We start from the raw sequence: 14,371 nt of genomic DNA, 5'->3' as shown, positions 1-14,371 counted from the left end.
ATGCAGTAAACTTGTGTTAAATTGCGTGCATCCGCAACGCCCACTTCCAAAATGGGGAAAAAGCTGTTTGAAAAGGATGAACCAGCTGCTCTGTGGACATGAGCACTTGCACGTAGCCTGTACTTCCTGCTCCAGATTACCTTTTTTTTATTAAGTCATAACAAAGTGTTAAAAATACACAAACTGTGACTGTAATATTGCAAAAATCTTGGGGAGCAACAGTGTAACAAGAAAAGAGAATATATACAACATGGATCGTTTACATTCAAAACAATGAGAGTAGATTACATTTTAGAATTTATGATTTACCATGTCAGGCAAGACAGCACAAAGCACATCCTCCAAAAACACATTCCAAAAACTGTTTCAACAAAAACTGAACATTAGAACTCTCGTGAATGATTAGACAATAGCTTTGCCTAGCTGTACCCAATGAGTGAGGCTGGTTCAAACATTCCTGCATAATAGTTTATTAGTGATACATGCAAAGTAATGTAGTGTATTTCAGTAAATTCTCCTCACATGTTATACAGCCTTGCCATGCCCTCTTAATGATATCCTCACCTGCAGAAGCTCATCTAAAAACTACTACAAAGATGCACTTCATCTGGCTGCATGGCTGCCTCTCTCCCCTTCATGTCCCTTACCACCTGTCCAACAATATTTGCTTGTGAATCTCTGATAATGATATAGGTAGTGTGTCAATATTAAAGTCTGTGATAAGAAGAAATGTCAACCCTCCAGTTTTATTGAATAAGTGATTTGGAGTACAATACTAAAGGTAACTGCTATGTTTAATCCAAGATTTTATCAAATTTATTTTAAACTTCAAATAAAGTAGTTTCAATCAATAACTTTTAGTCTTGTAGCCTTTATTTCTTTGACTACATTACTGTTTTCATATGATGTGGTTTGTTTTCCCAAATAACATTTAGATTTGTTTGGTTAATAGAATGTATTTACTTGGGGTAAACTGGGTAAAAACTACTGAATTAACATTCCATCTTTGTTAGGTAAATTCAACCTAGTATTGAAAGGTCTCTTTGGACCCACGGATTAAACTTTGCTTTGCATTCTTTTATTTTCTGCATTCAATGATTGATTTAGTTTTTGGTCATTTATTTGGTAAATTCCCAGGTATTTACCTATATACATACGCACATACACCCATACATACTTAGGTAAACTAAGGTAAACTGGCTGGTTTTTGCAACACTTCCGGTTCCTGCTTTGCCGTTTTACTTTACGACAGCTGTAACATACTAGAAGTGTCAACCGCTGGCTGCAGAGTAATTTTGAAAGGTAGGTGATTTTCTCTAACCTGAAGGCAAACAAAAAAGTGAACAACACAGATACAACACACTGATGGCTGTCACACACACCTGGCGAATGATATGACGATAACCATGATGCGAAAAATAACAACACATTTTCGACAGCTGTCTTATACGGCCCTAGCTACCTAGCTAAGCCAAATTAGCCGGAAGCTAGCGAAGCCAGTTTGTCAGCTTTCATCCTGGGAATATGTTTTGAGTGCGGGCAGAATTCAACGTGACATCTTCATATTTTCAGCCTTAGTACCCTGGATGCAGTTTTAACACGCTGACTCATAGCTGGGCTTCTATAATTTAAACACGATGTGGCTACAGCAAAGACTAAAGGGGCTACCAGGCTTGTTATCAAGCAGCTGGGCCAGAAGACTCCTCATAGGACTGCTGCTCTTCCTCATCTTTTACTGGTACCTGGGAGCGGAGCGCAGGTGGAGGCTCTTCAGCGGCTCAGCCATGTCCGGTGGGGCGGCTGGACAGTGCTTACTGGCTGAAATACACAGGTGGAAGTCTCTCGTAGATCGAGGAGAGGGAATATACAGCACACCTCAGGAACAACTCGACACACCTTTTGTATCAGGCAATGGCCACATTCTGATTGATATTGACTCTAACAAACTTTGGGTAGCGTCGTCTTCACAGCCCGGCTCGGCTCCGGTGCATCAGACGGAATATGCACCGAGAGTTGGCGTCCATCTGGAAGGGAAGCGAGCCGAGGCCCAGGCTAGCATGTTGTGGTTCCGGAAGGGAGCCGTGCTGTTTGTGCGCTGTGCCTCACCAGCCGCTCTGCAGTCAGTCCGTGACTGTGTCACCATCAGAGAGGAGTTTATCGCGCACAGAAGCAGACCTAACGTCTACCTCCAGCGAATCCACATTAACAACCCGTCTGACAGGGCGGTCTCCTTGGACGTTTCCTCCGACAATCCCGCCTTCGGGAGTAAGTTCTCCACTAGCATGGAGAAACTGGAGGACAGAGAGATAATGCTCTCCTCTGGCAGAGTGCCTGTGGAGAACAACCGGATAGTGCTGGTGGTGGTAGTCACCAAAAAGCTGAACAGCAGAATCCAGGTTTCTGCTAAATCAGAATACACAGACAACATCCTGTCAGTGGTGTGGACCTCAGAGCCCACTGAATCCACCAAACTTGAGGAGACCTTCAGCACCCTCAGAGAAGGAGCCAAAAAGGAACTGGGGGAGCTGCTGAGGGCCAGTGTGGATGAGCTGGTTGTAGATCACCAGCAAGCCTGGATGGACCTCTTCATTTCAGGTGAGCTGACATGAAAGCAGCAACAGCTGTGGGTTATTATGGACCACACTAAAGTTTTTAATGGATTTTATCAGAGATAAAAATCATTATATTGCTTGAAAACACACTTCACAACCTTGGTAATATGAACGAAACAATTAAATTACATCTGATCGACAAAATTCTTAGGAATTAGCAATCGATCATCCCTAAATTTTAGTCCATATACTACAAATCCCATACACTTTACTGCACTGCATTTCTGTGCAATAATGACACAATAAATAAAAGGAGGTGACAATTACTCAAGCAGGTTTTAATTCCCCACTAACATGACTAATGTAAACAGCTTCAGAAAATGCAAATCATTTCATTCTAGTTGTTGTTAGTTGTATTTCTTGTTGTATTTAAAGGTCATTTTATAGCAGTCTCATGTTTTGAGTTTTGCTAGTGTGGTTGCCCTCATGTTGATATTTGGATCACAGATTGTGCCTTTAACAACATTCACCAAACAGTATGTAGATGAGGAAAGTGAGCTGTGTGCATCTTTCCATCCACTGACCCATGGGCTGCTTTTGAATCAGTCTCACTGTTTTGAAACAATGTGAGTGAGATATGGCCTGGTCTTTTTTAAAAACATTTCTTGTTGAGCTTTTTTGTTAGATTATGACCATGGTTTTGATAAGTGTGGTTAAGATAAGTCAGGACCAATTCAATTCAATTCAATTCAATTTTATTTATATAGCGCCAAATCACAACATAAGTAATCTCAAGGCACTTTTCATAAAGAGCAGGTCTAGACTATACTCTTAAGATTATTACAGAGAGAGACCCAACAGAACCCAACCATGAGCAAGAACCAGGCGACAGTGGCAAGGAAAAACTTCCTGTAAGAGGCAGAAACCTCAAGCAGAACCAGACTCAGGGTGGGCGGCCATCTGCCTCGACCGGTTGGGTTGAGTAAGAGAGAGAAGGGAAGGGGTGACAGACATAGCACAATGCAGATTCCCTATAAAAATATAAATTGGTATCAGTAATATAATAGTGGTAATAATAGTAATTAAGTGTTGTCGGGGGACCTGCAGCCTGCAGCTGTTGGCAGGACGCCAGTTGATGCAGATGTTCACTGTAGCTGTCACGGAACGGTGCGTTAACACATCGTCAGATGAAACTGTAAAAACTGCATCAATCCACGTTCAGCTATGGTCAGGGGAAGACATATGGAGAAGATGAGGAAGTGAGAGAAAAGAAACGGAAGGAAGAGCAGTTACTGCCTACTGTGTTCTGAATATGACAGGACAAGACATCTCAATTCTCAACATCTGATTTCTGCTTGCCTGTAACTGAGACTATCTACACCTGTTATTAATAACTACTCATATAGCCTCAGAATTTTCCCTACCTCATCAGAGCAACCTATATGTCAACCTGACACAGCTTCCTTTGTTCAATCACAAAAGTACTACTTATAATGGCCTGATGAACTTATACAGACAAGAAGAAGAACAAGATTTTAAAAACTGTACAATTTGGTGTAAATCAAAATCTGTAATCCTGAAACAGCTCCCTCTGCTGGATCAAGCAGCAAACTACTTCACATGGTCAGATGCACTTAGACTGCAGGATTGAAATTAACCATGCCTTCACGGGCACGCCCTTGCTAAGGTATTTAAACATGTATGCAAACTTTTGTGAGTTTTTGCACATCCTAAAGGCCTCAAAACTGTGTAGAATGAAAATTGGTGCAGGAAATCAACAATGGCTGACTTCCTGTTTGATGAAAAATTCTCAAAAAAATTCAGGAAGTCCACAATGATGAGAGCAGTGACCTCACCGGATTTCATGAAAATCCAACACCTTTTTTCCAACATTGTTTGTGTTTGTGTTTGGGGGCGCTGTGGAGCTTGCTGACCAGAAGAAGTCACTTACTGCCCCCATCAGTTGCACAGCCACCTGACCCTAAGAGGGGTTTAAGCCTTTGTCGTTTCTCCTCAGACTGGACAATTACCTGCTTTTGTTTTCTGACCAAATGTGAAATGGGATGTAATTTCCTGTTTTCAGTAGGAGGCATTATGACAGTGGCTGAATATTAACATGCAGATGTATTCAGGCCATGACACTTATCAAATATTTTAAGTTTGAGGCAGATTGGACAATCCATGTGGGAGTTACAACAACTTTCTGTTTAATGGCGAAGCATCAAAATTCGCCATGGTGACACCGCAAGGGCGTCCCACGAAGAATCACAGTCACCATTATGATCTTAATGCTTGTCTGACCACATTTGAGGGCAATCAACCCACTTGGATGAAACCCATAATTTCCTGTTGCCAATAGGTGGTGCTATGACTATACCTGAATATTGGCATTTAGATGTGGTCAGGCCATGACACACAGTGCATGCAGGAGTTACAACAACTTCCTGTTTAATGGCAAAGCATTGAAATTTGCCATGGCAACACAGCAAAGGCGTCCCGCGAAGACTCACAGTTTTCACAATTCAGCACCATTATAATCTTAATGCTTGTCTGTTTAGCTAACTGATTGGTTTCACTGTGTATCATCAGTATAGCAATGGAAGTTTATTGAGTGATTCATGTAGCCCAGAGGAAGCATATACAGGGTGAATAGAATTGGACCAAGCACTGACCCTTGTGGAACTCCATGTCTAACTTCTGTGTACATGGAGGAGTATGTTGTTAACATATACAAACTGAAGCCTATCAGATAGACAGGACTTAAACCAGTTTAGTGCAGTTCCTTTAATACCAATAAAATGCTCCAGTCTCTGTAAAAGGATGTGATGGTCAATTGTATCAAAAGCAGCACTGAGATCTAACAAGACAAGTACAAGTCCATTGTCTGATGCCATTAGGAGGTTGTTTGTAACGTTCACAAGTGCTGTCTCCGTGTTATGATGCATTCTAAATCGTGCAGATTGGACAGCTGGTCACATTAACAATAGCAAGAAAAGTAAGTGAACCCCTTTTAGTTTTCTGCACTTCTGTATTTGAATAAATAAAATGGTAAAATCTCATTTATGAACAAACAAAAACAATGAAATCATTGTATTGTTCTTGTACATATTGAAAACATCATTCAAATATTCACAGTGTAGGTTGGAAAAAATATATGAACCCTGCAGGGAAATTGTGAAAATATTTTGTGGGCTGATGAAAAAAAGGGGAATTGTTTGGGAACTTGCAGCACTACAAATATATGGTGTAAAAAGGGCAGTGCATACCAGCATGACATCCCAAAGCTGGAGGATGGTGGAGAGTGTGTTATGATTTGGGGCAGGTTTGCTCCCTCAGGGTCTAGACAGCTCACCATCATCAAGGGGAAAATAAATTCCCAAATTTATCCAATTATTTCACAGGATACTGTCAGGGTGGTTGTCCACCAGCTGAAGCTCAGTCAAAGTTGGCTGACGCAGCAGGCCAGCAACCCTAAACATTAAAGTAAATCTAGGACAGATTTTTTTTTTTTTTTTTAAGAAGTCTGCCTTTTGGAGCAAGAGCCCTGACCATAACCCATGAGCTCAGACATCCTGAGAGTGTGTCTGAGCTGAAGCAGTTCTGTAGGAAGAATAGTTCAGTGTTCCCCCTGAACTTTGTGCAGGTCTGATCTACAGTTACTGGAGGAACTGGTTTGGGTTATTGCTGCTAAAGGAGATTCAACCAGTTAGTAAATCCAAGTGTTCACTTACTTTCTCCACCAGCACTGCAGATGTTTAACTTGAGCACATTGTGTTTGTCTGTACTTGTGACTTAGCTGAAGATCAGATCAAGGATTTATGACCAACTGATGAAGAAAGCCAGGTCATTCCAAAGGATTTACTGACTTTTTCTTTCCACAACATGCTGTTAAAAAAAATCAGGGTGCACAACTGCACATGCAGTTTTTGGTCTAGTTCTCAAATATGATTTATGTATTGATGTTCACTTTTAGTACCAAATGATCAGACAGCAACCAGTTAAGATGTCAGTTTTATTAAGTCACTGCCCTGTCCTGTGAAAGATGGAAATCAGTGCAGTAAGACAGTGCATAATATGCCAGTTCCAACTACCAGTCCCTATTACTGCATGCTCTGAACTGCACTTTACAGGTTATTTGAATAATAAAGAATAAACTTTGACATTTGAAGTAATCAGTTATTGCCTCTGCTTCTCTGCTCATTCAGGTGTTGAAATGAGAAAGATCACTGATTCCCACACACCTTCGAGCCGCACAGTGAACACCACCCTCTACTACATCCTCTCCTCCTCCATGGCTCCCCTGCTGGACCGCAGGCTGAGCAGCGAGGAGCGTGCTCGTCTTGAGTCCAGCCTCAACTATGCTGACCACTGCTTCAGTGGCCACGCCACCATGCACGCGGAGAACCTGTGGCCCGAGCGGAGTGAGCAGTGCTGCCCAGATCCTGCAGCTGGTCACACTGTGGACTCTGACTCTGCAGAAGAGAGGCTGCAGGGTGCTGGTGGCAGCAGGTGCCCATGGAGCCATGCAGGGTATGGTGCTCAGCTTTGGTGGCCTTCAGTTCACAGAGAACCACCTCCAGTTTCAGGCTGATCCAGATGTGCTACACAACAGTTATGCCCTGAGAGGGATCCACTACAACCAGGACCTCATTAACCTGGCAGTGCTGTTGGATGTGGAGGGAAAGCCTTTTCTTCACATGTCTGTGAAGCCACAGGAGAAGCCAGTGAAGCTGTACGCCTGCGAGGCTGGCTGCCTCAATGAGCCTGTGGAGCTGACATCAGAAATCAAAGGTCACACCTTCCCTGTGATGGTGACTCAGCCCATCACACCGCTGCTCTACATCTCCACAGACCTGCGCCACCTGCAGGACCTCCGCCACACCTTGCACCTTAAGGCTATCCTCGCCCATGAGGAGCACATGGCCAACAGGTACCCAGGCCTGCCCTTCCTCTTCTGGTTCAGCGTGGCATCACTCATAACTCTCTTCCACCTTTTCCTCTTCAAGCTCATATACAATGAGTACTGTGGCCCTGGCGCTAAACCCCTCTTCAGGAGCAAGGTATAAACAGTGGTAAATGGAAACAAAAAAATAAATTTGCAAAGTGATCTGCTGATCAGTTTGCAGTTGATCTACAAACTGATTTTTTTTTTTTTTTTTTTTTTTTACTTGTGTGTGGTGGCAAAGATTTTTCTCTCAGCGCTGTCTCTATGGGTTGGTTTCTCAGTTTTGGCTTTCACCCTCTTTATTTTCCCATCTCATTAGTACATGTTTTGACTGAGTTGGCATGGTAGCCTTGCACACCTCACCTTCTCCCTCTCACAAAAGATGATTCCACAGTTTTTGCTCTGTGTTGAAGGAATTGATTAAGTTTTTGACTGCAACTGTTTCTCCTTAAACACTGACCAATGAAAAATCTGATTTAGTTGAAAGCACTAGTAGAATGGTAGCCCTCATTCAAGATCAGAGACCTTGAAGTTACAATGAACCATTTGGTCTATGGCATCATTTTAGCACACTGTCTGTTCAAATGCACTTCATGTCCAATGTGGAATGTAAAGCATTTGTTGCAATGGAGAGCACAAGCACAAGAGATGTGTTTTTTTCAGCTTAGGAGGCTACTGTTTTAATGCTTTTCTCTTGTTTGCGTATCCTGAGGTTAATGCCACTGTGTGGCAGCACTCACATTGTTCCAACTTAGTATTCTTAAGGGACCATACCAATATTTTTAGCATTTACAATAAATCACCCATACTTATGTGACGAAACATTTTCCGTAATGTAATAGCTTTGGGGTTAATTACGGCTAATGGCAGTTTGAGGCCGGAGGGTGTGCTAAGACAAATAAAATCAGCAAAATGAATCCAGAAGAAAACCTCACTACTCTGGTCATGCCAAAAAAAAATTAGCTAGTTTATTCTACCATTTTCTCTCTTCGTGTCATCTTTCTTTCTCTCCCTCCTCCTCGGCTCAACCGGGCATTCTCTCGTCGTATCTCGTCGTAACTCGTCGTAACACCAGGAGCTTCTGCTTTAGCTCTGCGCGTTCTCTTTCTGACTGATGCAACAAATAATCAACATTAGGGAGCAGCCTTAAAACCTTACATAGTTATCAAAATACCTGTCAAGCTCGCATAGGCACAAGGAAATTTCAAATTCACCTGCCACTTAGCCAAAGATATGGTCTGTCCTTTCATAGACACCATCATATTTTCTGTTCTCCTTCCTTATCTTTTGGGTAATTGAGAGCAAAAAACATTGAAAAAAAATTGTGAGAGAGAATCTAAGCACAGGGTACCCTGTGCAGTTTTTGACTACTAGCAGTGCTATGGAGTAATATTTTTAAAAGTGTCTGACCCTTTTGCATACACACACAAGGACATCACCCATGTTGCTGATTGGTGGTTGGTTGGTGGTGTCTTTGGTTGGTTTGTTGGTGTGGCACTGTTCTTGTACCAACAAACATACACAGTGCCTACAAAGGCAGGGAAAAGGAAGACTGCAGGCCAATGTAAACATGGATCTAAACAATGTAAATCTCAAAATATATTTAAAAAAATCAGCTTTGTAAAAATGTTATAAATCAAAAGGAAATTGATTCACCATGTTTGCAAGACCTCAAAGATACACATAATATGTTTTGATGAGAAACATGAAAACAACGAAATGTAAACCTTTAAGCCTTTGACAAAAGTAAGGGCAATTTTAATGCTGACTGTGCTATGGATGACCTAACTAAAATAGATTTTTGGTGAGCTGATTTTTATACTTTAACCGATATAATAGAAACCACTGACTCTCTGAACGGTAAGAAAAAAGCTATTCAGAAACCTCAAATCTGAAATGCCACAGCATGGCTTGAAAAGCATGCTCACATTACTGGTTTACAGAAAAGTCACATAAATCTGATTTGTAGTAAATGAGCCATAAGATTGGTATGGTCCTTTAAATGATTATTTACAGGAAACCTTTACTACAGTTTGAATTCGTAGGTCTGGTCATCAGTTATCATAACATTGTACTCATTTATTTGCTGAAAACTGGTAACACACTGATGTTGTGAAAAATACACAGACAGGTTATAAACAAACCTTCGGGTCAGCAGAAAAAACAAAGTTAAGTTTATTACCCAAACTGTCTGTTGCAATTGTGCATGCACAGTTTTCCTATGAAATGGGGGATTATTAGCAATACATCATGACCTCCTAACAAAGTGGCTAACTCAATCTGTTAGATTAGCTGTTGGTTTTGGACAAAGCTGTCTGTTGGCTCATCTCTTCTGATCTGTTCAGAGCTATGAAAATCAAAACCTAAGTTGGAATAAATCTTATTCTTACTTCAAGTGAAATGATTGTTGTGGATCAACCAAAAGTAAAATTATCCTGCAAATGATAGAAGCCTAAATTGGAACTTATTATTGTATGTCATGTAAAAGGACTACTTGTTTACAGATGTCCTCATAGAAAAAGATGTTGACCTGCTGGACAACTAGCAAAGGTTGTGCTGCAGGTGAAATGTTCTCTGATTAGCATAGACTGAGTGCTCATTTCTGCTATTCCTTCTTCTTCCTGCCTTTAATGGTGTTTTATATTGAATCAGTCAATTAAATTAACAAGAAATCTGTGGGTTGGCTTTGGCTCTTTAGTAGTGACCTGTCACACCCTGCCGTGCCTCAATCACAGATCTCTCACTCTAAGCATGTCTGTATTTTTCCATTTTTCCTGGAAAGCAGTGTGGGTGGGTTTGGTTGTGTTTGTCAGTTTCTTAGCTATCTGGTCTAACACCATCCCCCCCCCACTTCACCAGGTTGCCAGCAAAAGTGACGATGGCTTCTGTGACACCGGGAACACTGCTTGAACACTACAGTGCTCTCATTCAAAATGTAGCTGTGGTTGTGTTTGAGCTACATGGGAGATATTAACATATGGGTTTGCTGGTGCTGATTCTGCAACAAGCTCACATATTTTCTTCCTTTGGCACATCAATGTGTCACAGCATACTTTGACAATGTATGACTCTGCTGGTGAGAAGATGTAGAGACATGTAGGTTAAAGATGGGCGTGTGCAGTCTATACTGTACCTGTTTTAGTTACACATTTTTTGTCCTTCAGGCTCTATGCTTCAGCGCATTCAATTTGAAATAACACATAATTCCCAAAAAACATGGGGTTCATTTCAACTGGGCACTTCAGTACTAGCTAAGAGCTCATGCATGGCTCAGGGTTGATTGAGGTGCAGTTGTTTGTCAGTATGAGGAGTAAAGAGATGACCATGCAAGTAAAGACAACAATAATGAGGCTCAAAAAAGCAATAGTCTATCAGAACGATATCACAGGTAATTGGTAATTCTGTGCTTTTCATTGTGAGGGGGTAGAATATCCTCAACTGGCATAGTCAGTCACCATATCTCAGTCCAAATGAACTGCATTCCACTTGCTGAAAGACCTGGCTAAAGGCAGTGAGACCCCTCAACAAGCAAGAGCTGAAGGTGGCTGCAGTGAAGGAGCATTTTCTTTTAACTTCATGTTTATCCGTCCAATTATATTTGAACCCCTGAACTTTGGACACTGTTATGGTGGCTGTGTCTCCCCCCTTTCGATTATATAGGAGTTATTGTAATTTTTTTTTCTGCTCCAACTTAACTCAGCACCAAATCTTCCAAGTAAAAACAGCCTTCTAAGTGTTCTTCCACAAATGTGAACAGGATGGAGTGCTTTGAAGCAGATGCTTTATTGACCATGTTTTTAAAGGAAAACTACAGTCTAATACATCTTTGGTTTAAGCTCCATACATTTGGCAATTGGACCAAATGATTTTAACTAATACAATAATATAATGATACTGTACAGACCAATAATTTTGTATGACCAAATTTTCTGGGTCAGCTTTGATCTAGTGGATTGACTGTAGTTGGGCTCACTTTTATGTTACTCCCCAAAAACACAAACATCTTTGCAAATAATTTGCTTAAATCATTTGTTTAAAAGTTGTCTGGCTGTTTCATGATGTTTTGTAATGAAAGGTGTTCAGCAGGTGCAGTGTTGTCATAACCAACAGAACCAATGGCCAGAGCTATTAAAATAACACCCAACCTGTGGAAATCAGATTTTCTTCAAAATCACTAGTAAAGCTCCTCTGCTCACTAGTAATTGAAACCATGGATGTATTATCAGATGGATTGCTCACCCTGTCATTGGGTTTTACTTTTCACATGTACATTAGTTTTTCTCCGGCTGGCCCTGCCCTCACATTTTGTGCTGAGGCTATAGACTTAACACTGAATGTCACACACATGAAAAACAATTTTCTAGGCCTCCATGAATTAAAAAAATGATTACATAAAGAATGATAACTGGCTGTCTTATTTATACAGGGAGCTCTATGGGGAAAGACTTTTTTGGGCTGCAGGGGATCTTTTTAGTTGTAGTGGTGCAGTGGTCACTGCACAAGACTCCATGTCAATGCTGTATCCAGCTCTCTTAATACATTTAAACATTCAAACATTCAAGCATGTTGCACTTGTGGCTATACCCTCATCAGTGATGTCACAGTGGGTATTTATTCCTCAACAGCCAATTGGAAACATCTGCTGTGACATCACTAGGGGTTGGGGCAGGAAAGTGACATGCTTGAAAGTTTTAACCCAACCCAAAATAAATTTTCAGTTACACTTTTTGATCAGGGGTAAATGTTGGGTGCCAGTATACACACAATTGCCATTTACTTCATGAGATGCTTTTACATCTGAACTTATGTATAATGTAAATGCCAGTTGCTAATGGACTCTTGGCACATTTATTCTGACACATTGAGTTCATTTGACTACATAACATGATTCTAGGGTAAAAATACCTTAGTAAATATTAATGAGGTACAAAATATGTCAGATTTTTTTTTCTTTTGTCAATTAAAATTATTGTCATTTCTCTTTATGATTTACATGTTATTTCTAACTCAGAATATTTGAAAATTGTTCTTTATCCAGTCTCCTTATTTCATGTGAACTACTGAATGTGCCTTAATGAAGAAATGAAGAAAAGAGCTCATGGGTATAGCTATAATCAGACTTGATTGTACTTGAATGGTTTGTGGTCATGTAAAAGTGAAGCAAAAAATGCGTCATTTTGTCTGATGTTAGGGAGAATAAATAACCTTATTACTGTGGGAAAATGTATAATTATGTTGTCTGCTGGTTCCATGTTTTTCTGTGTTTATGCAACATTATGCTAGAGGAAATCATTTAAACATACGGCATATGGGGCTTACCACAGGAATGATTATATTACTATTATCCAATTAAAATGGATTAATTTAAAGTTGTAATATTTTTATATCAACACCTGCCTATGTGTAATGTGAAAAACGTTTTACTGACTTGGTTCAGTCTCAGCACTCTCATCATCCTTTTTTCCAGCAGCAGCTGCCAGCTGCACTAAAAATCAACTGTCAACTACCTGCTCAGTGGCAAACCGCAGACAGACACAGATCAGCTCGTGAACATACTGTATATAACTCCAGATATTTTCCTACCTTTATCAAGTGAACACAAGCACCACTCCAAATGAATGCTAATGTTGTGATGGTATAGTGATGTAATGACAACGATAAAGGTAATAATTTGTCAGTGTTGTGTTGATGGTTTGTTTGTTGCTGCCCCCAAGTGTCTTAAAAATCAGTGAGTAGACATGACATTCATGGGAGGGTTGCTAGAGGGAAGCCTCTGCTCTCAAGAAAAGAGCAAAGTTGCCCCTTTAAAGTTTGCTAGAGAGCACTTGGAAAACCAGAGGCTGGCAAGTCGATTCTCTGGACAGATGAGTCCAAAATAGAGTTAATTAGCCACAGTCAAACCCAACATGTTTAGAGAAAAGCCAACACTGCGTATCAAGAAAAGAACCTCCTCCCACCAGTGAAGCAAGGTGGTGCAAATGTGAAGGTCTGGGGCTGCTTTTCTGCTTCTAGCTCCTCCTGGGGAATCCAGACCTCCACATTATCCAAGGAACCATGAATTCTCAGGTCTATTAACAAATTCTCAACCAGAATCTCCTGCCATCAGTCAGGGAGTTGAAGATGGGCTGAAAATGGGTTATTCAACAAGACAACAACCCAAAGCACTCCAGCAAAACTACCAAGGAATGGCTTAAGAGAAGAATAGTACTCAAAGTCTGGATCTCAATCTGATACAAATGTTGTGGCTAAACCTGAAGCGAGCGGTACATACCAGATGTCCCTTCAACCTCTCTCAACTGGTTAAGTTCTGCAAGGAAGAGTGGGCAAAAATCCCCAAAAGCAGATGCGAGTGACTGGTTAGTGGGTACAGAGGACATTTGGTTGAAATAATGGCTGCAACAGGAGTGCCACAGGCTAGTAACTAAAATGGTTCACATACTTTTGCACATTGCAAATTTTTAGTTTTTGCAAGATTAACCACTTTTGTTGAATAAATAATGAAAATATACATCTTTTTTCATGTGTGACTCTTATTTGAAAGGTCTTCTTTACAAATTGGGATTTGGATGAATGGAACAGGTTAGTTATTCTTATTTATTTTATTTTATTAATTAATTAATGTATTTGTTTATTTTTTATTTTTTTACAAAAACAATGACCATATCTGGAAGGTTCACAAACTGAACCCTCCACTGTACATGCTTTATCTCTGTTGGTTTATAGAATGGCCCAGATAATACACCAGTTCACAGACAGAATGAATGCATTTGGGTAACTGGGACCTGGTGAAGGAGAACTAGATTGCCTCCCTGCCTTTTCTCACCAACATGCAGAGGCAGCCTTCAAGGCCCTCTTTAGTTACAGTTACAGCATT

The 14,371-nt window shown here is 40.7% G+C and overlaps 1 protein-coding gene across 1 annotated transcript; it reads left to right on the top strand.

The window, feature by feature from the left end:
- The first annotated feature begins 27 nt into the window (after positions 1–27).
- On the top strand, positions 28–14,005 carry kiaa2013 (KIAA2013 ortholog). Its single transcript, XM_018701494.2, is given in 4 exon segments — positions 28–2,595; positions 6,758–6,972; positions 6,974–7,612; positions 10,357–14,005. Coding segments are annotated over 4 exon segments (1,863 nt in total). The 5' UTR covers positions 28–1,637; the 3' UTR covers positions 10,408–14,005.
- The last annotated feature ends 366 nt before the right edge of the window (positions 14,006–14,371 follow it).

The sequence above is a fragment of the Lates calcarifer genome, linkage group LG6, assembly GCF_001640805.2.
Source record: "Lates calcarifer isolate ASB-BC8 linkage group LG6, TLL_Latcal_v3, whole genome shotgun sequence".
Lineage (NCBI taxonomy): Eukaryota > Metazoa > Chordata > Actinopteri > Centropomidae > Lates > Lates calcarifer.
Note: the sequence above shows the minus strand (reverse complement) of the source record. Positions and strands in the feature narration are given on the sequence as shown.